The sequence below is a fragment of the Rissa tridactyla genome, chromosome Z (genome assembly GCF_028500815.1).
Source record: "Rissa tridactyla isolate bRisTri1 chromosome Z, bRisTri1.patW.cur.20221130, whole genome shotgun sequence".
In the NCBI taxonomy this organism is placed as follows: domain Eukaryota; kingdom Metazoa; phylum Chordata; class Aves; order Charadriiformes; family Laridae; genus Rissa; species Rissa tridactyla.
Window position 1 is genome coordinate 37,141,676 of NC_071497.1, and position 27,775 is coordinate 37,169,450.

The 27,775-nt window shown below is 38.3% G+C and overlaps 1 protein-coding gene across 3 annotated transcripts in view; it reads left to right on the forward strand.

The window, feature by feature from the left end:
- Positions 1 to 233: 233 nt before the first annotated feature.
- AUH (AU RNA binding methylglutaconyl-CoA hydratase) overlaps positions 234 to 27,775 on the forward strand; it is a 115,296-nt gene continuing 87,754 nt past the window's right edge. For all 3 annotated transcript variants that reach the window (XR_008463920.1, XM_054186743.1, XM_054186744.1), the window contains exons 1-3: positions 234 to 493; positions 6,862 to 6,929; positions 7,027 to 7,114. Coding sequence is in view for 2 of the 3 variants with exons in the window: in XM_054186743.1 (XP_054042718.1) it covers positions 280 to 493; positions 6,862 to 6,929; positions 7,027 to 7,114 (370 nt within the window). In the remaining variant the exon portion in view is untranslated. The remainder of the gene's footprint in view (positions 494 to 6,861; positions 6,930 to 7,026; positions 7,115 to 27,775) is intronic.

Below are 27,775 nucleotides of genomic sequence, written 5' to 3' on the forward strand. Positions count from 1 at the left end.
CCGAATCCCAGGTGGTATTAATTTGATCCCTGACAGCGGAGGCCAGGCGCCCCCTTTCCTGCCCGCCGCCTGCCGCCGCTCGCCCCAACGGCTGCCGGGCGGCCTCCGAGCGCGCGGGCAGCGCGGAGGGTCCTCGCGCCTCGGTGGCGGCGGCGGTGGCGGCGGCGGGTGGGGGAGGGGGCCGGGGCCGGCGGCGCCCCGTGCGTGCCGCAGCCGGTCACGTGGGCGGCGGGAGCGGGGCCGGCGGTCGCGAGAGGCTGCGGCGGCGCAGGCAGCAGCATGGCGGCGGCGCTGGGCGGCCTGGGCCTCCTGCACGGCCGAGTCAGGCTAGCAGCTACAGCCGCCGCGACCGCCTTCCTCGGCCGGCCCGGCCGCCGGGCGCCGGTGCGGGGAGACGCCGCCGCCGCTCTCCCCTCGGCCGGGAGGAGCTACGGTTCCGAGGCGAAGGAAGAGGAGGAGCTGCGGGTCCGGTACCTGGACGACGAGCACAAAGGTAACGAGGGGAAGGCGGCAGCGGTGGGGTGGCCCTGCTGCCCCGGTCCCCGGCAGCGCCCGAACCGCCGGGACGGTGTGACCCCTGTACGCCGCCGCGGCCCTGTAGGTCGTCCGCCACGGCGGGGCAGGGAGGGGGAGGTGCTGGGGGGAGCTGCCCGCCGGCGAGGGGCGGGAAGACGGCGGCGGCTCCTCCTCCTCGGCACCTCGGCCACGGCCGGTGGCTTCGTGGCGGGGTGCTGGGAGCCGCTGGCATGGCGGTTGCAGAACTAGGTCAGCTGGGTCTCTCTTGGCTTTTCTTTTTCAGAGTACTACACTGCATGTACCATATGTGTGAGGTACACCTTTCTGAGTTGGCGTCAGTTGGCGACTTTAATGGGAGAAAATGAAGTCTAGCAGCAAACTGCTACAATCGTGCTGCTTCTGCACCTGTTATGTGCTTGTGTGCAGGGGCAGACAAGGTCGCAGAAGTGGTATCCGCGTTTTCTGTTCTGGAAAGTGTCGCTTCAGCGCTCCTGGTCAACTTATGCTGCTTTCCTAGTAACCATCTCACACTCCTTGCTTATAGTGCTGTCAACTGCTGCAGACCTCGTTCTGCTCAGCTATACCAAAAGTCTCATTTTAACCCACCTGGTTAAGAAATCCATGCTCCACAGTGATCTGGAGTCAGTACATCACAACATGGACATAGAAACAAATACTGTTTGTTAATAAAGGAGAAGAGCAAGGGTCTAGAAGTAAGCCAGAAGGAGACATAAGCTTCATATGCCTCCTTTGTCAGCACAAAGGATATACGATGTTTCTGTGAAAGAAACATGTCTCTGCTTCCTCACCACGCTGCTACTGCACACCCTCCTCCTCGCCTTGTGAGTCAAGTTCATTTGTCTTTATCTGCTTACAGCATGTAATACCCCTGCTGCATTATGACACTAACTCCATATAAGCCCCTGTGGCCTTTCTTGCTCTTGTCTAACATGCAGTTCCTTTTTGTACCAGCTCATGTTATAGGCCCTCCCAAGTGGGACCCTGGTGGCATTCCTGTAGGCTTCTGTTACATACTTCTTGACTATATACAGGGACAGACACTGCCCTCTGACTACCTTTTACATCACACACATGCTTGTTTGTGCTGTGGTTATGCTTTTGTCCATGCCTAGTCTTTTTGTGCTGCTTGGAGAAGGATGAAAGTCCAGAGGCTTTCACAGCTGAGGATGCTGGGGAGGCAGGAAGACTGATAGTAACTGCCTCACATAGAGGCACATACCTTGTAGCTCTAGGCAGATCTTTTGCCTGCAGGCAAAGTAGCAAACTGTCCTGCTTCATAACACTTTCATGTGATTCGTATATCAGTTTTGGGGAAGTTGTTAAACATAAACTGAAATGAGACTGTATTTGGAAGGGCTGGTTATTGGTATTTTAATTCAAGACTTCCCAGCTTCCAAATTTGATCTGTACTAAAATATAAAAGATGTGAGGTTTTTGAAGAATGTGATTGTAAAATGCTTGTGTATTCTGAACAACCTGTTGCAACTCGTGAAGCTTTTAATATCAGTTTTCTATGAGTATAGGTGAATGTCAGCGCAGTAGTATTTTTTAATTAAATACATATGTTTTACTTTATTTGAGATGCTGTTTGATTATTGCTGAATAGGGCTGAAATATATTACAACTATTGACATCTGCGAACTTTTAGCCAAGTTGCATTGGTGATCCTGTTACAAATTTTAATAAACTTAGGGCTTTTGCTCTTGAAATTACAGATGGAATTAGGAGTGGTATCTCTGTTATCTTGAATCGAGTGTTGCTGTGTTACTTGCTGGAATGTGATATAAATATTTGTAAAATTTAGATTTTATACTAGAGTGACTCCTTGTACTTACACTTCCTAGTTGGTTTTAGTTCAGCTAGAGTGTGTAAGACTGCTTTTTGTCCCCATCGGTTAGAATTTTAACATAAATAGAATGGTCAGAACAAATAATGGTCTCAAGTTGTTTGTTCAGACATTAGAACCTGATAGCTAGCTGATATATTGGAAGAGCTTTCTCTTCTTTTACTCTCTTTGAATAAAGCAGGACTGAGAAGATGAGATCCACTAATTTAAGAAGTGCAAGAAAGATTTTTTTAAGTGGTGTTTAGAGATAAAAAAGATACAAATACAGGATTTTGAAGAGTATTTTGGTGTTTTTTTAAAAATACTGCTGAGTACGCGTCTGTGTGATTTTGCACTTAAATACTTCTTGATAAGGCGATCAATGGAAATCACTAGAATTGTGCATGGTACACTCACCATAGATTCTTGTTTTTCTTAAGAAACTATTCTAAAATAATGGACATCTAAGTCAACTTGCCTGCCTTGGTTTATCTGAGTAGTTAAGTGAGACAACCTTAAAAATAACTTAGCTCTCTTTGGTCCTCCCTCCATTTTTCAGTGCAGAATTTGGATTTTTTTTTTTTTTATTAGTTATGAAAAAGTACATTTGGATAGATCATTTGTCTGAGCGTGTACACTTAATACAAATAAATGTAGTTCCATAAGTGTTTTTTATACAGACGTAGTGACTCTTTCTAACTCAGACAAAATTACTAATATGAGTGTAAAGACAGGATTTACTTGTAAGTAACTGTTTAAATGTGTTTCTACCAAACATTGAATATAAATATTTTTTGAAAACTAAAAAGTACAAGATAAAACAGATAAAAATCATTACTTAAAGTAAGATTTCCTGTGTGCTGATATAAACTGTAGTTAAACCATGATCTAATCACATCACTTAAATTGGTGCACCCTGTTTTGTACAGTATAGAAAGAAATGTGATCTTCTGTCTCAGCAATTTTAAATAATGATAGCATCATATATTTTTTGCTATCACTCTTAAAATACAAGAACCTTTCAATATGAGCTACTTAAATCAAAATCTCAAAATTCAGTGTACGCTATGAAATAAGGATGTTTCTGGGAATTTACAGGTATTTTGAAGCTATCTTTCGTATATGTATGTGTCTGTCTTACTAAAAGACATTTTTTCTTTTTATTATGTACAACTCATAAAGTTTTCTCTTAAGCATTAATAATGATATCACAGTCAACTTTCTCTTTTGAGAAAGGTAACTTATAAGCAGAGAACATACTGTATGTTTGCATACACTTTTCCTCTGATGGTTGTCCAGGCAAGTAGTACACAGGGATATGACTACTTATATGGGACAGCATTGGGAGTCATCCTAGTCCCTTGGAGAGCCTAGCTAATAGGTGAAAGTTATTTTTTGATATGTGGATGTAATTTTTCATAGATGCCCATTATTTGCTGAAAGAGTGTTCTGAAATAATGTGGAGATGACTCCCAGGAAAAACTATGAAACTATTGCTGAGTTCAGCGTTATGTGAATGCTTATTGCTTCTTAGTGTATCTGCCACTTCTTTGACACCATACAGGTACTGGAATTTTATTATTATTAATTGCTGATGAATGTGACGATGATTTTTTATTCTTTGACAAATAGATTTTTCAAACATTTTTTTAAAAAAAAGATTTTGGAAAGCCCACCTCTATGTAGGTGCTTTAGGAAGAATGAACCATGATTAAATGCTTCAGATAAAGATGTAGCAGGTATTTTAAAATACATAAAAATAATCAGGTTTTCTGTATGACTAACGATATTTGTCAGAATGGTTACCTGTGTGGCAGTATTGTCTGAACATTTTACCTCTTTTTTTTCTTTTTCTTTTGTTTATAATTGGGTTGGTGGAGTTCTGCAGAGTTACATGGAGCCTGATTATTCCTTTTTGCCTTGGTTAGGGAAGTTTATCCCACCAGAATTATGCGACCAGGGGTTTAAATCTTGCTGAATGAGTGAAACAGGGAAGATTTGCCGTGAGCAGTTTTTGCCAGGAGATTCTTGGGGTGGGTTGAGGAAGGGAGAAGGATTAAATTCTCAGCTGGAAGTCAGATATTTTTCAATTTCTGTTTTGTGACTTTGAGCAGGTACTTAATCTGTCCGTAGTTTGATCACTGATTAATACATTGGGAAAACTTCCCAAATCTTACTGCAGTTTTAAGAAATCTAAGAATTTGTTTTAAGAATGCCCATGTACTATAGTAACGGCATATTAGAACAAAACTGACTCAAATGAGAATTCAAGGATTTTTTTTTTTTTTTGTATACATCACTGCAATATCTAGTTTTCTCTTGCAAACCTTTTATGCTTTTCTTGTTGCAGTTCTTGCTTCATGTTTTTTTTCCTATTTAAGAAATAGAACAGCTGTGTGGGTGTCATCTGTATTTACCTCTTATATTTCTGGAGAGTGAGGCAGAAGTGGTAGATTTACGGCTTGATATGACACTGCTAAGAAGAATGAACTTGTATGATTTCGTTCAAGGATCGTCCCTTTGTAAGAAAAGATATTAAGTGTGTTTTAATGTTTATTGGAACTTCCTTCTGAATACATTAATATTGTTGGTGGAGCAACAGTGTTTGGGCTCTGATGGGGAGAAGAAAAAACATGCTTCTGAAAAGGACTTTATTTCCCAACTGAAGAAGAGTTTGGGATGATAGCATCTCTAGTTTATTCAAACATTGGATTTGCAGTGTGCCTTAGAGTTTATAGTCCAAGTCAAGTGTCTTTTTGTTGCTTTAACTTGGGGTGCTGTTTTTGCCTAATCTGCTTGTGTTGAACACGTGGAGTATTTGAATTTGGAGTAGCCTCCTGAAGAATAAATTGTGACAGTAGAAGAAAAATGCTATAGTCAGAAGCATTACTTGAATGTTGTCCTGTTTGCTTAACAAAACAAACAGATTCCTATGTAAGTGCTGAATAAGGACCCTTGCAGGAGGTCCTACATGGATACCTCCAACCATGGGGATGAACAGGTGGGATTTAGCCTTACAGAACATGAGAGTGAAAGTCATTTGGGTTAGCCAGGCTCCTCTCCCCTTTTAGGAGGTACCTGTACATAGCAATTGACTGTACCATGGGGGCAAGCAAGAGGCACGTGTGCGTAGTTATTCGGGTTTAATCATTTTTATTTGAATCTTGAGAGTGATAGCTGGTGAATAGAGGACTTTGGTTTCAAATCGGTAGCTACAGAAGGAGCAGGAGCTCTCTCTAATATTGTCTGGTGTGGGTGCATGTGCACGTACATGCAGGAGGAGGAAGAGGAAAGCGAGTGGGCTCAAACACTGATAAGTCAGTCCTTTGAGAGGACAGGTTTTCCTGAAATAAAAGAAGTAGCAAGCACTGAAATGACGAGACAGGCACCCTGTGGAGGCTATGAGAGGCAGATTACATATAGATTATATGTGCAAAGCTGAGTGGTGAAGTAGTAAATACCTGGGGAAATGCTGAGTTTCTGGAGTTTCTTTTTTTCATCTTGTAGATTGATAGCAATACTGTGGGCGTTTTTGTTTGAGATAGAGAGCTCCCATTTTGTCTTTCATTCCTGGTCCCTGTCCTACTCCTTTGCCTTTCTCCCCTACCTCTGCATTCTCCAAGTGAAAAAAAAGTCCTGATTGATAAGACCTTACTAGGGCTGGATCAATTTAATAGGACTGTGAGCTGGTGTTTAGAATTTGGGCAATTGTAGTGTGTTCAGGAAGTAATTGTCTGAAAGATTGCTATAGACTTGTTAAACTTAGACATTACCAAGATAAACTTTTCAGAGTTTTCCTGTGTGATAATCATGCCTGTTAAGTGACAGGGGTGAAATAAGGACAAATGGTGTTTCTGCTGTAACATTCAAACCAGTGCTGGGGTCATTAGTCAGTGAGACAACTGGTCTCTAACTGGACTAAGGGGAACTGTGAATGTCTGATTGGAACTGTGTACCAAGCGTTAAGCACGATTTTTGTATCTTGGGAGAGAATTTTTATATGATTTTTTTTAAAATGAAAGTTCAAATTTCCTGTTGATGGCATTCTTTCTGTGTTTCTGACTTTTACCTGTATCAGAGTTGCTAGTCTTAACTGTCGTAGCACTTCTTGCTGTAAGAAGTCTTTGAAGGCAGGCTAAATATGGAAACATATGCTTTACAATTAAGTATCTTTCCTGATTGCATGTCAGCACTTCACACACAAACAAGAAATTAGTGCATGCAATTGTGTAATTATGCATTCATCACTGTTTCCATGTGAAGGTGTTAGGACCGTATTTTCGTTCTTAAATGTCATTTTTGTTGAACATTGAAATGTTTAACATTGGAAAATGTAAGTCAATTTATTTTCTTTCAAAAACTCAGTAGTTAAGTGATTACATTAGCATCTTTTTGCAGTCCTCAATGATACTTTTTCTATAATTTCAAAATAATAATTTACATAGATAATATATATTTTAGTACATTGTAACAATGATGCAATTTTTCTTCCCCTCCAGGAATTGTGGTGCTTGGATTAAACAGATCTCATGCCAAGAATGCACTTAACAAAAATATTTTAAAAATGGTAAGTGAAAAGAATAGTTTTTAGTATAAAGGTGAAGTGTTGGAATTAATTACTTTAAAAAGTGTTTGGTTATTCCCCTTCCTCCATTTCTTTGTAGATGTCAAAAGCTGTGGATGCTTTGAAATCTGATAAGAAAGTACGAACTGTTATATTCCGGAGTGAAGTCCCAGGGATATTCTGTGCTGGTATGCAAACTTAATTTTCCTGAGAAGCTGGAAATCTGTGTCTCATGTTGCACAAAAAAAGCCCAGATTCCAAGGAAACGTGTCTTTTGTATACATTAATCTCAGTAGCAAACAAAACATTTTTGTATGATTTTCCTCCATTGCTGAAAGAATTGAATATTTTTTTATTCTTTCTGTGTCATAAAGTATTGAAAAATACGTAATAGATTATTCATGGCGATAGAAAATTATTTAATTGAGTACCTAGAAAGTCTTGGATGTACTTCAGAATGAGGACCAACATATGTCAGAGGCCATATAAAGAGGCTGTGTAGAATGCTATATCAAAACCATATTTTAAACACATTAAAACAAACTTTTAATTAAAGAAACATACTTAAAATTCATTGTGAATGTGGCTCTTACTGCAGACTGATTGTTATTTTCAAATTAAAAAAAAAAAATGCAAAACAAAAAGCACACACCCCAATCCAAATATCAAGCAGTACACGTGTCCTGCAAAAGTGCTCAGGAAAACAAATGCTCTCAACTACCAAACACTGGGAAGCAGAATTTGTTGACATGTCAAAATCAATTGAAGCAACTGTGTCTTTTGTGGATATCAAGTAGATGCTCTCCTTATTTTTAGATGTCCCTTCCCGTTCTTACTTTGTTCAAATTTAATTTAAATTCCATTTGAAACCAAAAACAGAAATCAGTTTCTTCTTTCTAATACATGAATGGAACTGTCAGGAATGAAGAGGAGATCAATTCTAAAATCTTTCTTTTATGATCATTTATGTGGTCATTGAGCTTGCTAGCCACACATGATGTAATTAATTCAGTTTTAAATGCAAAATGGTTTTTCCAGTTTTTATGTATGTAACATACCTAAGTACTTTTTGTTGAGTTTAAAATTCTTTTTTTTGTTGTTTTTAATAGGTCTGTTTTCATCCAGATGTGTTTTGTCACTTATAAGACTTATGAAAAGAATTGTCTGGAAAAAAGGGAGTAATCAATTCGGCATTTAGTAATACATATAAATAGGCTAAATATGCATGTATTAATCAGAATATTTAATTTAAAGGTTGTATCTTATTTTTAAACAACAAGTTTATAAACTCAGTTACTATTAATTACTTCAGGAAAAAATAGTTTAAAAGCTGTGGTTTTTAAACTGATGAAGAATGCAGAATCAGATGCAAAGAGGGTTTCAAGTTAGGTGTTATGTACTTCATATAAATAGGTGATCACTAGTTGAGATTTGTTACCACCTGGTTGGTTTTTTTTTAACTGTTTTTTTAATTTATCATTCATTGAATTTATAGTAGTGTTATATAGGAAATACGAGAACAGAAATACTGATTTTGAGAGAGAGGATCCCAGGTATACTATTAATACGGTATTTATGAATTCCAAGTATTTCTCCAGTATTCTTTGTTGGCTGAATTTGCAGACCTGTAGAGCTGTTTTGGTATTAAGTTTTAATGTAGGCATTGTTGCCTGTTTGTCTGGCTAAAAAAAAAAGGCACCATAGACTATGTATACACAGCTGACTGTAGACACAATGCAAGGATGTTTATGTGTAGACATTGGGGAGGGAAATTAGCCCTGAAAGGAGGAGTGTGAAAGACTAGGACTGGATAGCTATATCTGGATCTTAAACCAGGGAGCAGGGATAGGGTATGGGCCAATTGTCTGTAATTTTAAAAAAAAAGTGACAGGTAAAAGGAGGGTCCTAATAAAGGAGACTCCTGCAGCTAAACCAGTGAAATAAAGGATGTTCCAACAGTGGTCACTGAAATTCAGGGTGAACCAGAAGACTTGAAGCAGAGTTTGTCAATTAAAATAGGCAGAAAGAACTCAGTGGCTGGATGGGTTGCTTCTGTAGATGACTTTAAGGGGGGTCTGTAAACAGAATGAAACTACAAAAAGCATAGTGGGACATGGAGAAAACAGGTAATAGCTTAGGGAAGTAGGATGAAGGGAGAAACATATTGGATGTAACATGGTATTTTCTGGAGCTGACTTACTCAGTAAATTCAGTAGAACAGAAGAAAGTGTTTTCAAACTTAAAGGACGTGTTGTTTCAAGAACACTTGATTTCCTTAAAAAATGCAAGGATCATCTTGTGAAATGTTGTCACGTTTTCTTATGCATTATAGTGCAATTCAGTCAGGCTAAACTTTGAATGTTTGTTTTATTTTTTGTATTTCCTCAATTTTGTTTTCCAGCTTGCATGTGTTGGAATGTATGTTTTTAAAAATACATTTTTTATTATGATTTTTTGGACCACCATCTGATGTTTTACAGACCACAGATTGAGAAACTTTGTCCTAGAATGTAATTCCCTTTTACGCGTGGAATGAAATCCAAGATCCTTAAATCTTGCCATTCCTCAGCTATCAACAAAAATCTCTGAAAGCCACAAGCCAAGTGTCTTGTTTCCTTCTAAGGGCTAGTCCACAGAACATGACATCCAACTGTTCTTCACAAAATGACAGTGTGGGTGATTAAAAGATTTAAACGCTGTTGATGACTGATGTGGATTTGCGTATGATTCCAAATTATGGAATTTTCACACGGTGAAATGGGAGGGGGAAAAAAAAAAAGGAATTGTATAAAAGAATATAGAGATATGCCAGTAATCTTACCCTTTCATTTCTGCATAAAAATTTGCTTTGAATCTTTTGCCACTGTTTTCTCTGTATCTTCCTTCTTATGCTGTATACATCTGTGAGTGCAGAAAGTTCTTCATTGTGCTCTAGCTCTGATCAAAAGGGACACCTAGAAGTCAAAGAAGAGCTTGGCTGGGGTAAAGGTTGCATTATGTCTATGAGGTCCCCTTATGCTTCTATCAGAAGTGCTCTGTCTCTGAGTCCCTTCTTCTCACTTTCTTTCTCTGTCTAAAACCAAATAAATAAAATTTTGGACTTTCTGGAGTGAATGTGTATGACTGGTCCTGGCCTGTGCAAGCCTGTGCTGTGTTGTGTAATCCCAGTTCTGCAGTCAAGGCAGATGTGGCTGTTCAGTAGTGTTTATTTCCTGGCAGTGTTCCATCCTTGAGGAAGGCGCAGGCCGTGCATGGGATAAGGCAGGTGTCCCATGGGTAAAAAGTTTGTGATCAAGTAATTAAGAGCTATGTTGTGTTCACACAAGGGGATGAATTACGTTTACATAGGCAGTTTGAATAGCTTCATTTTTCATTATAAATGTAATTTTGGCATATGCATATTAGTGTTATTGCTGAGGTAGTTTTGTGAGCAGATTTTCAGGATTTTTCATCTTAAAAAAAATCTGGAAGTGTGTGTGCTGCATAGTACTGTTGGGACATACAGTACTGTGAGGAAGAGAGGAAGGACTGTCCGCAAGTTGTTGCAAAACCTTATTTTGGAGTGACAGTGTGCCTGAAAGAAGGTAAAAATAAAATACATACCCCAAGAGACACTTTTTTGGTCTTCAGATAGTGTTTGATAATGTTTGTAGTCCAAAGAGTTGAACAACCTAATATTGCACCTTACAGCCTTTTTGTTCAGTTTCCTAGGGCTTCAAATAAAAGTCAAAATAATATTTATAGAACTTTCAGTTATTATAGAATTTTGCATTTGGAAATGTTGTTTCCGCAAGCTGAAGCAGTCTTCTCCTTTTTTTCCCCCTCCCGTTTCTCCCACTCTTGTCTATGTGTTTAGTGGTGTGAAATGGGGATTAAGTTACATTTGGTAATTACAGACTGTGAATATTTGAGATCAGGTAATATTCTTCTCTTTTTAAACAGTTTTATTTATTGATGGTTACAGTAATTGAAGAAACAGACTGCTTTAGTGTTATTTCCCCCCCGCCCCTTTTCAGTTCCTGTGCCTTGTACTATTGTTTCCCTTAGGAGTGTCACGTTCCTTCAGTCCTTTTTTCATGTCCTGTCAAGAAGGCACTTGTATGTGTGTTAAAATAAATTACTCCTCATGTATTTCTCTCAGACAGTAACTTATTGGCCCATAGTTCATTGGTTCAGTTTATAGCTCATACTAATAAATAAACCCCTGTGCTACTGTTTTGCAGTTCGGAGTAATTACTGTTCTATTTTCCTTCCTCTGGTGCCTGTCCAGTCAGGACAGTTGCTTAACTCTGGCTGTCCCGGTCCAATCACAGATTGTTTCTCTCCTAAAAGTCCACATGTGAGTTGTCTCAGTTTGCCTGCATCCATCCATCCGCTCTCTGTTGATAAACAGAAAAATTCTGACATCTCATATTGGAGGAGAATGAAATGCTGTGATTCCCTAGAGGAACAGACCACTTCTGTATTTCTTTTTGCATGGAAGATTTAGAAGGAGAACTTTCAGGGGCAAGAACCCCTGATTTCTTGATTATTTTTTTTTGGTGACTGTGTTTAGAGTATTAATTGTTAAAAACAGACTCTTCATTATTGTTTCTCCAAAGTGAACTGCACTGATTAAAATAGAGTTTGTGAGATTGCTGAGTTATTTGCTTTGTATATGCATGCACACAAAGAAAGAGAGCTTTGGGACAATTTTTAGTTGACAGATTTGAAAAGATGTTGTTGGGGACCTTATTTCAGAAATCTTTGAGACATATCGGAATGTGGATAGTTAACTTAATTTTTGTTGTAACTGGCTTTCAAGAAAATTTGAAAAATTTGGGTACTGGAGCTATTCAAACCACTTTGACTTACAAGTCAATGCAGCTTGGCCAATAAAGCCCCCTCTTGAGAAAGCAGAAGTAATCTTTCTGCCAGCAAAAATTCATCGTTTGGGTCTGTGGTGTGAGTAAAGCCAACACTAATGCTTTTCCTGTTGGCATAACTTGTCTACATTACAGTTTTGTTTCCAGCACAGCTGAATTGGCTGTATGGTGTGTGGTTCCTGGCTGCCATCTCCAGCTGGTGTAGTTTTTCTGGCACAAGTTTATGAAGTATGCAAGCCTGGTAGAGCAGATCCTTGAGGACTTCTTCATTTATGAGGTTTTGACATGGAAAAGGAGTTCCATAATAGCTCTCAGATACTTGACCGACTCTTATTTATGTATAACTAGCAAGAGTAGTAGGGAAATATTACTGTGGGTGTAGTCATCTTTTTCCCTCCAGTCTCTGCTGGAGGGAAAAAGCAAGGAGTGAGAGTGTTTTTTCTCAGAGTGTATTTTCGTCCTCCAGATTCCAGCTCCTGCACAGGAACTGAGAAGAGAGTTCATGTATTACTCCAGTGTTCACTTTTGAGGATTCAGAACACACATGAAAATATGTTAGTGTCTTCTGAATATTTTTGTTGCTGTACATACATTTCATCCCCCAAAATAAATTCCTTCAGAGGTAAATGGTAACTAGGTTCTTTCATCTTTTTTTCACTCCAGACATTCACCAAGGTTCAGATGCAAACTGATGCTAGGTGCTCATAGACTACTAGGCTCAATGGCAGTTGCATTTCCCCTAGAGTAACATGAGTTAATGTGAAATCTGGCAGGTTGGTCAGCGGTGTGACAGCTATGTCTTGTGAGTGTGTGCATAGTAATCTGTTGAGTTTGGAGTCAACAGCTTGCATTTGTCTGACATCGGTTATTTTACTTCTTAATTTTGTTTCTGGTGTTGTTTTTTAGAAAGAACTAATAGCTGTCATTTTTCTAGAGCACACATTGAAAAACCGACCCAATAAAGAGTACAGTTAGGATAGTGGTTTGATCCCCTAGTCCATACAGAAAAAACTCCCACTAAGAAAAACTGGTTTAAATGTCTTTCTTTTGGAAGTGCTTCAGTCAGATAACTACAAATGCTCCTCTACATTCTACCCTGAGGAGGCATACTGAATTTCAGAAGAAATTGGAATGACTGTGGATTTTTGAGAGCTAGGAAAGTTCATCTTAAACAAAAGTTTGTTCTTGGCCTTAAGTACGGCTGCTGTGTTCCTAATTGATCACTTCTCTGATTCTATTATTGGAATGTAGTTCAGATGAGTTCAACGTATTGTTTGATGCATGTTTTTCTGTCCATGTTTACCTTAACCTTGTGGCTAATTGTAGAACAAGGTACTGGAAATTTAGCAAATAAAAATTGCTTGTAGTTAATGCAGCACATGGTAGCACAGTAAATAGTTGCATGGTTAGTTTATGCTGCAAAAATAGAACAATAGAGATAAATCTAGATAAATAGATAAATATCCCCTTTAACTGCAGAAAAAATACAAATGGGAGGTTCCAGGAAGTTTTTTGTTTTCTTTGTCTGAAAATGAGTGATCCATTCCTGTTGAGGAGGCAGGCACAAGGAATGGGGTGGGAAGTTGGGTGGGACTGTCAACAACAGTGCAGTTTTTAAATCAGCTCTAATCAGCTAAGGGTCGCTTGTCCGCCTTGTCATAGGTGATTGCAATACCTGACTTGAGAAAATTGTAGGAAAGGTTGTTTTTGGTTTTTTTTTTTGTATATTTAGCTCTCTTAAAGTTATTCTGTAGTTGGGGATAGAGTTTTTAAACCAGTGTATTGGGTTTACATGGCAAGGTTTTGGTAGCAGTGGGGTAGCCTCTATGAGAAGAGACCAGGAGCTGTCGCTTCATTGGACACAGTGGGCTTTAGCCAGCTTTAAAATGGACCCATTGCTGCCCAAAGCTGAGCCTGTCAGCAGTGCTGGTGGCATCTCTCTGATAACATATTTAAGAAATGGTAAAAAAACATGTGCAGCAGCTGTGAGAGAGAGGAGTGAGCAAGAACGTGAAACAGCCCTGCAGACACCAAGGTAAGTAAGAAGGAAGGGGAGGAGGTGCTTCAAGTGCCATACCCCTGCAGCTCATGGAGAAGACCGTGGCAAAGCACGTTGTCTCCCTGCAGCTCATGGATGACCACTCTGGAAAAGATATCCACATTGGAGCTTGTGGAGAACCCCATGTTGGAGCAGGTGGACATGCCCTGAAGGACGCTGCAGCCCATGAAGACCCCTCGCAGAAGCAGGTTCCTGGCAAGAGCTGTGGCCTGTGAAGAGCAGCCTATGCAGGAGCAGATTTTCTGGCAGGTGCAGCCTATGGGGGACCCACACTGGAGCAGTCTTTGTCTGAAGGACTGTACCCCATGGAAAGGACCCATGCTGAAGCAGTTCTTGAAGAACTGCGGCCCATGGAAAAGACTCATGTTAGAGCAGTTTGTGAAGGACTGTCCCATGGGAGGGATGCTATGCTGGAGCAGGGGAAAAGTGTGAGGAGGTAGGAGTGGCAGAGATGAAGTGTTACAGTCTTATTGCTCCCCATCTTCCCGGTGCTGCTCAGCGGTGGGGAAAGAGGTAGAAGAGTTAGTAGTGAAGTTGAGCCAGGAAAGAAGGGAGGGTGGGGGAAGGTGTTTGTAGTTTAGTTTTTGTTTCTCACTAACCAACTTAAATTTAATTTATTGACAATTAAAAATAATCTTGAAAGTTAAGTCTGTTTTGCCCATGATGGTAACTAGTGAGTGATCTATCTCCCTGTCCTTATCTCGACTCATGAGCTTTTAATTTTATTTACTTCCCCATCTTACTGAGGAGGGGAAGAGAGAGAGTTAGTATGTTAATATGGATTTTCCAAAATAAGACTGAGGCAAGACCTTTATTCTTGAGGAACTATGAAATTGAGGGTGGACTAGTCATATAAAGTCTCAGAGGAACTTGTGTAAAAAATGGGCTACATAAAGGTAGTCAGGAAGCTTTCTCTCCAGTTGACTGGGTAGTGACCACTATGCATAACTAGTACTGTACAGAAGCTAAAGTGGATTACCTTCAACAGAAGAGATTAAATCTGTAGCTACTTGGTTCTTTCTTCCATCCCTTACTTGAGATGGAAGATCCTTTTCTTCAGGGTTGTGCAGGACATCACTTTAGGTATCTCTGTTCCTACATTGTGTGCTCTGAACACTTGTCTATGAAATGTTGTGTGTCCCTCTCTGATAGTTTTTAAGTTATCTAATGACAACTTTAGTTTAGTACTTCTTTAGTGCCAGGAGAAATTTATTAAAAACGTTACATTTACATTTCTAAGAGAAACTCTCTTCTTCCACTGATTGAAGACTACTTGAATTGAAAGTACTTTCAACCACAGTGTACTTTTCTCTTATGTCAGAGTTTTTCATAGGCTCTAGTGGAAGTAGAGACAATTTTATTCATAGCTAATATTGCCACAGCATAAAACTTAAAAAGAAAAAGAAAGTTTCTGGTAATTGATTGTATTCAGCTGGGATGCTAGTTGTGGATGTTTCTGTTCAATTTTTCTTCCTTTTTTGGTCTTGAATGAGCTGTAGACTGTAGCTTACTGTGATTTGTGAGCACAAAGCTGGTGAATAACAAGTTTAAGATCAGGCCATTAGTGAAAGATAAATTATGAAAGGCAGTTAGAGAGCCATCTTTTTAGCAGTATATTTCTTTGATTGATGTAATTTTGAGATTTGCCTTTTAAATTGGTGAAACAGAACGTCTAACCATTCCTTCTCTTGTGTGGCTTGTGACATCTGATTGAAAAATGGAAATGTAAATGTTAATTTATCCCAGTAGTATAAGCATTCTTCCTTCACCTTCCCCATTAGAATTGCAGCCATCTTGGACTTCAGATCCATGCTATTACTTAAGATTTACCTAAAGGACCAAATCTGTCTGAACTGGTCCTCCAGTTATGTGGTGATTCTTGCCAAACAGAATCAACGTTTTTTGGACAGTGATTTAATAATGATCAAGCTAGTGCTTTACTAGTGTAAGACCTAAGGCTGCACTCTGTAATGCAATCACTTGGAACTACAAATCAACACCTACTTCAGTTATTTGAGGTATGGGTTTATTTCATGTGATGGATATCTGTCTTTAGAAATAATTTTGAGCAACAGAGGGCTATACTGTACTTTGTGTCATTCAGCTGCCTTGTGTGTGCTGGAAAGTATAAAAGCAGAATTAAAGTGTCTCTGGCTATTGGAGAACATAGGTTATGGTAAGTTTTAATTGATAATAAAAAAGAATATAATTTTTTAAACTATTCAGTTTAAAAAGTTTAATGAATCGTCTTAGGCTTTTAACCGTTAGAACAAACGCACACAATGAATGTGATACGGAAATAATTTTTTTCAGTGAGAACTACCTAAAAATATTAAAAATATTAAATTCTAGGTAAAAGATGTATTTCTGAGAGAGTGGAATTTGGTTAGTTCTTCAGTTTAACCAGAGGAGGGTAATAGGAAACAAGAATAACTTTCCTGAAGTCTTTAAAAAATTGATCATAAAAGCATGGGAAAAATGGATGCCTGAAATTATTAAATTGAAATATTAGGTACAAAATAATTTATTGTTATGTTCTGGAGAAGTAGTCACAAAGCATAAATATACTGGTGAAATTTATTTGTTTGGATTCTGTGTATGGCAGCCAGAGTTGTTCTGCAGGGTGACCTCTCTTTTGAGCAGCTGTACAGAAGACCGAGGGAGACAAATGTCTGAAGGATACACTTGGCTGTTTTGAGTTCCTTTCCTACATCCAGTTTATGCTAAGTTGAGTGAAAATTTTGGATTTTAATGGAAAATAGAAGGTCTGAGCCTATCTTATGCTAAGTTGAGTGAAAATTTTGGATTTTAATGGAAAATAGAAGGTCTGAGCCTATCTTTAGAGGTAACAGTTTTATAACCAAATGACTGAATGTCATTAATGAGAGTAAGTATATAACCATATAGCTAGTGAAATGAGCAAATTAAGTAGGGTCCTGAACAGCTGGAGAACTTCTTCAGTTTTGTGAGGTGTTTGAAACTGACACAATGCTCAAGGTCTTTGGGTGGTTACAGAAATGGTACAGAAATTTACTGAGTAGAAATTTGTAGTGACTTAGTGTGCAGGCTTCACACAAGCAGGGGCTGTAGAGAAGCATCTTCAAGTGTGTCCCAGAATTTAAATGGAAGTGACATCTTGTCAAGGTGATTATGAAGCAGAGAAAAGAACCTCACTCGAGTACCTAGAATGGTGAAACGTGCATGTAGACCTTACTTAAAGTGCTATAATGAATTTTCAATAGTGAAGTTGTTTCTGAAGTGGATTTTACCAGAATAAACAAAATCAAAATGGAAAAAGATACCCGATGGATGCAGAACATTTTATATTGGGAGAACTATGTTCTACAGAGGGTATCCTTGGGTAGTCAGGCAATTTGTTTTCTCAGTTCCCCTTATAAAAGACACTCAGCTTTCTGGAATACAATATATATCCAACTTTTTGTTTTAGTATTTAGAGAATAATCAGAAATAGGTTTGCTCTGTATTTGACATCTTTTTTTTACTCTAAGGGTGATGTCTTTGGTGATGTGACTGGCTTATTTGAGCTTGTATGAATTGGAAATTGTCATAGTTCAGCCTCAGACGGCAACAAAGAGCCACACAGACGCTCTTGTGCCCTACTACCCCACCAGCCGGGGGGAGAATAGGAAGAAAAAGGCAAAACTCATGGGTTGAGACAAAGGCAGTTTAACAGAACAGCAAAGGGAACAGGAGAACAGTAACACAGATAGAGGAATGTGCAAACACGATTACAGAACCACCGCTGACCCACCAGACCCAGGACACCCCAGCCCGCTTCCAGCGGCGACTTCCCACCCCCTCCCCTGGCAGCTCCTGGCTCCTGCCTGGGCCTGGCTCCGTGGGATGGAATACCTGTGTCCCTGCCGGAGCCTGGGGAGAATTAACACTGTTCCCGCCCGAACCAGGAGATAAATGCATCTTCAATAGCTGTATTATGTATCTGCTGCAATGCATTTAATTTTGGTTTTTAAAATGTGTTCTGTATTTTTTCTATCAGTTTTATGCAAATCCACTTTTTCTAGATTAGCTGTGTAGATGACTACCTGCATTTCATATGCATGTTTCAGTTGGATTTGAGTTTTGGAGTATAGTCCTTGTGGCACTGCTTAGGACAGCTTAAGAGTTGTGTTGAATTTTGTGTACAGCTACTCATTTAAATGCATCACACTTTTTTTTTTTTTCCTTTTCTATCCTGTATCATTGAAGGTTGTAATTCGATGACTGTCAGTGTACACGACACCATGTAAGAAGTTTTTGTAATTACCTACATGTGTAATACAGAGATGTGCAGATGAACTTCACTATAATAAAAAAGATTTAACTGGAAACTTGCAAAACCATCACCAGTCCAGTTCTGGTGTCTCTCTCTGTGTGTGTCAATGTCTAAGGACTGCAAGATTCAGTGCGGCTGAAGTCTTTGATTTGGTAGGGTAGACCGGTGGAGAGGATGCTCTATCTGAATAGTCTTTGTTTTCATGGAACTGAGTAAAGTCTTCTCGGTAAGCTTGAGATTCTTCTGTTCAGGAAAATCCTTAATATGGGGTAATTTATCGTCTTTAAGCAAGGTGTAGGCTGTGTAGTTTCTTGCAGGTATATTAGAACTAGATAACTGTTGATTTAAAATCTAAAGCTACAGGAATGTATATGCAGTCTTGACTGGTACCTTTAGGCTCTTTGAATTCACAGGGCAGTTCAGGTGAGTCCTCTGATGCAATTGTATGTATCAGCTTTCTGTAGGTCTCTGTAGGTATTTTGAAGTATTTGATTTGTTTCACTTGTGGCTGATCTGTGGTGCTAACATAGTGGACTAGTGGTTTTATCTTAAAAACTTGTACTGGGCATGGCTGGGATGGAGTTAATTTTCTTTATAGCAACCCTTATGGTGCTGTGTTTTAGATTCATGACCAAAACAGATAAGTCACCAGTGTTTTAGCTGTCACTAAACAGTGCTTGCACAGCATCAAGGCCCCTCTGCTTCTCACTGTGCCAGTGGGTCATCTGAAGGTGGGCAAGAGGCTGGAAGGGGACACAGCTGGCACAGCTGACTTGAATTGAGCAAGGGAATATTCCATAACATATGAAGTCATGCTCAGCAGTAAAACCATGGAGTTGTTTGTCCAAAGTAGACCTTCCTCAGGACTGACAAGGCATTGGTCTGCTGGTGGTGGATGATTGCTTTTGTATCATTTGTTTTCTTCTTTTTTTTACTGTAGTTATTAAACTACCTTTATCTCAACCCACAAGGTGGTGGTGGGTTTGTTTTTTTTTTTTTTTTCATAGAATCATAGGGTTAGAAGGGACTCTGGAGATCATCTAGTTCCCCCCTTGCTTTTGCTGTTCCATTTCTCGTCTCTCTTCTGCTGGTGGGGAGTGAGCAAGCGACTGAGTGGGGGTTTACCTACCAGCCAGAGTCAAACCCTGTGCAAAACTGTAGTTTTGTATGACAGCACCAGTGAAATCTTGAGTCATTAGCTGTGGTAGCTCCAAAAACGTCCTGTATGTTAATGAATACCAACATTACTATAATGTTACTATAATGTTACCATACTTCTTTTTAACTTTGCTAGTGGAATGCTTGAAGTCACTTTAAGCTCCAACAGGTGTTGCAGTCCTAAAAAGTTATTCTTTTTTCCCATTCTATTTTCAGAGTGCAGTGGTGGACTCTTAACTAAGTACTCAGTATTTAGGGAGGTGTTCTTTAGCTATTTTTAGTCCAAAAGTAGCTTTAGCACTATTCAGGTAGAAACAAAGGTTTTGGAAAAAGATTCTTTCTGTACTTCTAGCTGTTCATGGTTGGCAGTTTGTGCAAACTTTGAGAGATGCCTTATAGGGATTGTTATTCTCACTGCTTTACCTGTGGACAGTTGCAGTTTTTTACTGGAATCTGGAATTGCACTGCCTTATGGTATTAGGTATTAGATTACCAGTTTGAGATATATTGCTAAATTACAAAATGTTGTTTGGCTGTCTGTCTTTATAGGCTTGCATCAGCAATATGCTTTTGCTTTAAGCCTTTTGTTTCAAATCTTGGGATGGAAAAAAAGTTCTCTGTACATAAGAGTGAAGATGTTTATTTTTTTCAGATCTCTTGAAAGGTGGGTTAGTATCCTAACCGGCATTAAGATAATTCATGAACTCTATCTGATTTTCCAAACTGATGGTACATCTCTCTAAAAAATACATTTTAGATTCCCAAGACAGCTTTGCGTATTTTGAAATGGAATTTTATTTATTGCACAGAAAACACAGAGGACTTTATTAGACGTAATTCTGTCTTTTAGTAATACCAAGTTGTTCATGGTTTGGTGATGATAACAGGTCAGTAGGAGTATTGAGCAATTTGGTTGACTCCCAAAATGATACCAGATCCACTTTAACCTGATTATGATGGAGTGTGGCTATTTTAGTTCATGTAATTCTCACTCTTTTCCTCATCTTCAAATCTGGGTTAAAAGAAAGCAATCAAGTCTTTATTATGTAAATGTGTAAAATCCATGTCTGTCATAGACTGTCCTACATCTTCTAAAAAGCTGCAAGCTTAATTTCAAATGTTGGCTAGAGCTTTTGCTACACTTTCAAGGCATGCATATGGATCAATTTTTTCTCAAAAGTTACACTCACCTGTCCGTGCTCCATATAAAATTAAATTAAAAACTGTGGTTTTAAAGTGGCGAAAACCAGGTGAAGATCACTTTAACAGGAAGATACGATTATTGATTAGCCCTGTTAATATTAAATTGTTAAAGATAACTTTTGGCTAGGCCTCTGCTACCCAGGACACCACTGGTAAATGCGTTTATGCTTAGGTGAGGAACTTAATTCTTTTTAACTTCTATTGTGTACCTCTGAACATTTGACTTTCCGCTGCGGTGTCTAAGGTTCAGATCTCTTCCAGAAGTTTTAAATCAAATTGAGTAGTCACCTCCATTTGGAATACTCATATCTTGTCTGTGGGTATTTGACATATTGATTTGTGAACAAAGGCCGCTGGTTTTCTTCACAGTTCTCTGAGGTAGGTTGTCACAGTGCACTATGAGCTAACTAACCCTTTACTGTGGTGTATTAAGTGCCTATGTGACCTGGTTTCTTTATTGGTGAGGGAACTGAGCCTGCTTTGCCGTTTATATCCTTAGCTGAGAAAACCTGCTGGCAAAAATAATCTGATCTCATGTGCTTGGTGGTAATGTGTGCTGGAAATAGAATACATGTGCGCAACACATGTCAAAAATAGTTATTGCATGGTAAAGAATTATTTTCCACTTGCTTTTGAAAAGAATGAAATGATGATGTAGCAGAGGTATTTAGACAGATCTGAATCTATGGCATTTTCATCTTTAAGACAATTTTCAAGTTAGTTTCATATCTACTTCCTTCGATAAATGGAGTAGAATAGCACACAATCCAACTATGTATATATGTGCTAATTGCCACAAATATGAAGAAAAACTTCAAATAATTCAAATTTTTTACTTTCTCTTGTCTTTACCTGTTGCTTACACTGATTTCTTTTAAGGACATCTTTGTTGTAGGTTTACTGCAGTAAAAGATATTTTTTTGCAAGCATCTAAATTGAATGTGCAGTTCTTGAAAGCTAGAGGAGAACAAAATAACTGAATCCCCGTAAATGTCGCATACAGTTGCTTATATATTCAAGTTATAATATGTTCATGCAGTGACAGAGGAAAAGGTGGAGGCCTGGCCATAGTGAAAATGGTATGAATCTTGTATTTAGGTTAGGTTTTTTATATGCAGTTAGTGGGCATTTGTTTTGTACCTTTCAAAATGTTTTTCTTTGTAAAATTAATACAGGGAATATGAAAATTAAGAAACTCTGAAATTTCTTGTTAGATCATTTTGTGGTACCACATGTATATTTTAATAAATAGAAATATATGTGTGCTTCTGCTTATGCAGACCAGGCAACTCTTTTATTGTCTTACACCAAAAGAAAGTTAAAAAATAAGCAAAAGAAATGCTGTGACTCTTAGTCAGATATGTAGATATGGAGTTGTCTACAGTGTCCCTCAGTATTTTCCAACTTAATGTCACTAGTTTATACTAATAGTGAAGCATCAGGGTTTTGTAGGCTGCAAGAAATTTAGATCTAAAGTCATCTATTACTGATACTTTAACATTTCTTTGTGGAGTTCCTGTCACCATCTGGAATTTACTCACTGCATGTGGATGGACACGGTTTTTAAGTGATTGAGCTCTGTACGCAAATACCACCAGTCTGTATAATTTGTTAAGCCCATCCAGATGGCAGGTAATATTCCAGTGTTGGATCTCCTTTCCTTTACTTTCTTTCTCTGAAGTAATTTGCTGACAAGTCTATTGGATAGTCTTTTAAAAATAGAAGACATCAAATATCTCTGAAGTATTTTAAAGTAAGTCCTTAGAAAATAGAACTGAGTTTGCAACATTGGTGTTGAAAATATATTCAGTGGATGAGAAATTCTGCCATTTGTAAGCATTTTCATTTATTTTCTGAGTTGGTTTGAAGCCTTTGGGGTCACTGGGAATAAGGGGAAGTACTGCTTTGAGCTGCTTAACTTGGTGCTTATGAGAAATAGAATTGCAGCTGCTGTTTTCCTGTCTGACTTTTGTGTGGACAAAGCATAATTAAGATATGTTCCTGCTCATGGCTTACTAGTTCTTACTTTCACACAGTACTTTGTGGAATGGCAAGACTTTGGCCTTGAGTGCTGGTCCAGTATTAATATCAGCCAGAGATGTTTGTGCAGGAATGCCAGCCATTTTAATGCTTTTTTTTTTTTTTTTTTGAGTTCAGGATTTAAGTTTTCTGAATAGACTTAAAGTGGCAAAAGCTGAGCTCCATATCTTTAGCGTTGAAGGCTTTCCTTCTCTTATTTGAGTTTTCCCACAGAAGTCCTTGTCTCAACTGCTGTAGCTTGAGAAAGTTCCCAGTCAAACTTAGTAGTCGCCTCATCTAATCTTTCTAATGCCATTACTTCAGATCTTTCTTCAGGTTTGTTTGTGGTCTGTTGTATGCAGAGAACGATCATCTTATAATCGGGAGGCAATGAGTCATGATTATTGTTACAGATACTCTTCACGAGGTGTGTTTATTTTCATACGCTACATGTATTATTTACCTGCTTCTTTAAATGTTCCATTGGAACTGTCACTTGCTGCATAGCTGCACAGAATGCAGTGTCATTGAATCTTGACTTGCTGGAAGTTTCCAGCTAATATACTGATAGGAGTAATGCTGATCGTTGAGCAGGGGGAAGCAGATAAAGAGATACTGCGTGATGCCTTTCAATCAAGGGATGGGACAGAGGGTAGTGAAAAAGAAGAAAAAGGCTTTCACCCATGCCTTCATTTAAATTCAGGTTATATAACAGTTCAAATTGTGGTTTTTCTCAGGAAGAACTCCTCCTTTCTTTAACAGGATTTGTGCCTGGATACTGACTTCAGGACTTCTTTAGAAGAGATTCTGACTTTCTCTTTTTTACCACATAACACACTTCCTCCTTTTCTATTTACAGCTCATAAAACTGTGTGTGCTGTTAGTTAACTATTTTTGTAATTATTACTAATCAAAATAGATAAACTCAGCAGTATCAATTCCTTTTTAACATTAAAAAAAACGTGTGCAGTGGTCACATATATGGTATATGCAAAAGATTTGAATCAGTCATCTGTAATAGTGCAATGAAAGATGTCTGTTTTTTTCTGATTACTTAATTTACTAGAAATCAGTGTGGAACAAACAGCAGGTTGCTCAGAATTTTGTGTGCGTTCATATTTCTTTGAGTTCCCTTAGTGAAGGTGGAATTTGAAAATGAAAAGTGGTTTGAGGAAGTTGGGTATTCAGACTACCAGAATGACTGGATTAAAGAAGTACTTCTGTAATGCTTATTGTGGAAATAACATAGAAATACAAGTGGTGTAGGAAGTAGCTTTACTTATTTTTGTTGTTGTTAAAAAAATGTAAAAATCTCTGTATTGAAAAATAATTGCAACATACATTGCTTTTTATTAAATGCTGATATTTGTCATTACCATGATGTGAGGTGTAAACTCATGGTCTTGCCATGTTTAAGTAACTAGGCTGTTGTATGAGGGATTATTTGAAAATTGGGACAAACAGGTTTGTCATGAATTGATTGCTCTAGAGGTCTGTATTTGGGGCTCCTAGGACTTACTAGGTGACCTTCACTGCTGCCACCATCTTCTCCTCCTGGATCTGGGAAGTAGTTGGGGCACCATCCCTGGAAGTATTTAAAAGATGGGTAGATGTAGTACTTAGAGTTATGTTTTCGTGGTGGTTTTTGTCAGAGTTAGGTTGATGGTTGGACTAGATGATCTGAAATGTCCCTTCCAACCTATGCAATTCCGTGATCTTCTCCACTGTGTGTTTATCTGTCTGAGAGTCGAGGATGGTGCAGCCTCCATGCCTGTCTTCTGCTAGTCCTGATTTTTTAGCCCAACAGAGGTCACTAAAAGTGGGGCATAGCACAGAATCAAAGTTAATATTATCTTAATTCACTGTTTGGAAACAGGTGACTGTCCTGTTCTTGTATCTTTCCACCAGCACTGGTCTCTTTCATGTGCCATGGAGGAAACTGCAGAAAGCCCTGTTGTCATAGTTGCACAATATCCGTAAGTGGATACTAGGGACTAGAGAGTGACTGAGCCAGTTGTTGGATGATGGAAGTGTCACAAAGAAACTGGTGGTGTTTGGGGAAAAAAATGGCTTTGCTTTTAAGAGGCGAGATTAGGGTCATTATAATGATTCTTTTTTTCCCCTTCTGCAAGTGAAGATGAATTCAGGAAAGGTATGAGAGGTATAAGCTGCCTTTTTTTGTGTCAGAAAAGGTTAACAGGAGGAATATTGTGTGCTTTTAAATTTAGAGTTGGACAGACAGGTTGGAAAAAGAGCCAGCTGATTTTAATCTGTATCTGGTCTGAATTTGCATAATCATTGAAAAGGGATTGTAGAACTTTTGTATATAAAGTTAAGGTTGTTTATGTTCAGGATTCCTGGATTTGAGGAGGAAACTTGTCTGAATTAGCACCTTGGCCTTTAAGAAAGGCTTAGGATTCAAAAGCTTAAAAGGAAAAAAAAAAAGGTAAAAAATGCCAAAAGTTGTGTGTTCTGAAATATCCCATATATGGGAACTGATTTAGCAGCTAATACCTTAAATATGCTGATCTGGGTGTAAATTATTGCAAGATATGAGACAACCTATAGCAGTGGAGCTACAAGACTGCCATCTTACCAGAGGGAATGCTCAGGACTGGCATCCTGCCAAAGACTCAAATGTACAGGAATTGCAGACATTTTGTTTGTTCTTCACAGTTTGATCATTCTCAGGAACTTTCCTGTGACACAGAGGGGATATATGCAAAAAGGGCAGCTGTCCAAGTCATACTAATAAGTTATGACGGCAAATCTTATACGGAAGAATATCAATGTCAGTTTTGACTTAAAAATCATATGTCGATGTTTAATAAGCTTCAGGAATATAAAGTCCTGCATAAAAATTAAGTAATTTTATTCATTTAAATTACTTCCTTGTGAAGGAAAAATACATAGCATCCTTCATGCCATACTGGTTTTCTCTTGATTAAAATGACTGCAGACAGCATCCTTCTCATATTGTTTTGAAATTTAGAATACACCTTGCTTTTTGTCAAAGTTACATGTAAATGCGTTTTTCTTTGTACTCAGTTCAGGTGGTGCGTGCAAAAATTTTTGTTTATACCAGTGTGCAACAGGATTCATTGTTGCTGTCAATAAAGCAAATGGTTGCTAGAGAAAGTAGTTGGTTGTTCAAGTTATGAAAGGTGAATTAAGAAGCCTGCTGCTTTAAAAACCTTGTGATAACCATATGTTATGAACCAGTTTCTTAGATGAAAAGTTATTTAAGAGGCAATTATGAAAAATGTATCATAACCTCCTTAATATGTTTGTGTAACAGTACGGAAGACTGAGAGACAACCCACATAGATAGGCGTAGGGCCAAGGTCTGTGTTTTTAGCTGCTGACTGTTTGTTTATAGCTCTTTGGGGCTTCAGAGCCAGCTTTTAAGTGTATTAATTCACTCTGAAGGCTGGGTCCCATGGTAATGTACTGGTTTTACTTGTTTGGTTCCTTATAAGTAACATACTAAAATTTCTTCCTAATGATCATAAGCATATGTACCCTTACTTATATTCATTTCAAATCATTCTGTATCTTTATAGTGTGCTGACTGAATTTTGTGCATCAGAAAAATTGAGCTCTGAATACTTCTCGACTTTTCGACTTCTCCTTTCCCTTTTAATATGAGAAGATTTTTGGCACTTGCATATTATTTTGTGATATGTTACTGACTTCTTTACCATTGAGTTTTTTGTTTCCTACCTAATGCGTTTAAATTGCTAAAGCGTGATTTTTATTTTTTCTTTTAAATCCCAGTATGAAATGAACTAAAATGTAGAGATCCAAGTGATACTTGCCATGTAAAAGTGGTCTGTTAAATTTAAAATTCAAAAATAAATATCAAGAAAAAATTTAAATATGAGAGTTTGGATAAAACTGTCTGGTGACTGAGACTAAATGTCGTGGGATTCCTTCCTCATTGAAAAGTTTTGAGGTACTCTACAGCACAGGCAAAGTTAATGTGAATCTTGGGGGTTTATCTATCTTTAAGGAACAAGAAAAAAAAAAGGTTATGCAGAGCCATGTTTTTCCAACAATACTTGTTCTCTTAGAGATTAATCTTTGATGTAATGATCTTTTAATTTAAATTTTACCTGTTACATGCACGTGATTGATTTAAAGTTTAAAATACGAAACGTCAGAGAGCAGAAAAGGCACACAGTAAGCTGTACTGCTTTATGAGTAAGATCCTTCTTTTCAGCAGTACTCAGAAGATGATCCTCAGATGCAAATTGTTTGCAGTTCTTTGTTTAGTAGGTATTTCAGTAATATTTTATTTCTTTCTCTTTATCCTTAACTTTCAGATCTCTCATACCTTGCAACTAAACGCCAGGATTCTTGATGAAATGATATTTCATTTCTTAATATTCTGAATTAGTAACTGAGTTACAAGAATTGATAAAGTCAGTTTGAATATAAAATCTTGAAAATATTTAGGAATATGGTGGAGCATATTCAATATGTTGTAAGATTATTTTGTGTGTTCTGTAGCTTTTAAACATTTAGATATGAATACTCCTTCTTATTCTTAAAAAAATAATGAAAAAAAGCTCTATTCCTGTCTTTTAATCTCAGATACTCATTATATATTTTTTGGAGGAGTTATTTATTCACCTCACCCTTGGAAAATGGGGAAGACTCCCAAAGAGTAATATAGAAATATTGCTTAGGTATGCAGAGATATGTTTAGGATGGAAGAAGCTCAGCTGGAGCTTGAACTAGCAAAAGGTGTCAAGAATAACAGGATAACCTCCTGTAGGTATGTTACTACCAAGCAGAAGTTCAAGGAAAATGTAAGTCCATTGCTTTATGGCACTGTCAGCTTAGTTATGAATGACACTGAAAAGGCAGAAGCACTTAGTCTGCATGGGAAAGGTCAGCTCCCAAGTCTCTGTGCCAAGAAGCGACAGCAAAGTAAACAGCAAGCCACTGACAGTAAAGGAGAACTGAGTCAAGCTCCATCTGTACTGTCTGGACACATACAGATGAACAGAATCTGATGGGATGCGTCTGAGTTGGTGCACTTCAGAGCCACCAACTATTATATTTGAAAGGTCATAGAAGACCTAAGTGACTGGAAAAGGGCAAACGTTACACCCATCTGCAAAAAGGAAAATTTGGGAAACTGCAGACCAGTCAAGTCTCACCTCAGTCTCCAGGGAAGTTATGGAACAAGTGTTTGTGGGAGTTGTTTCCAGGCACATGAAAGACAAGAAACCTAATTCAGATT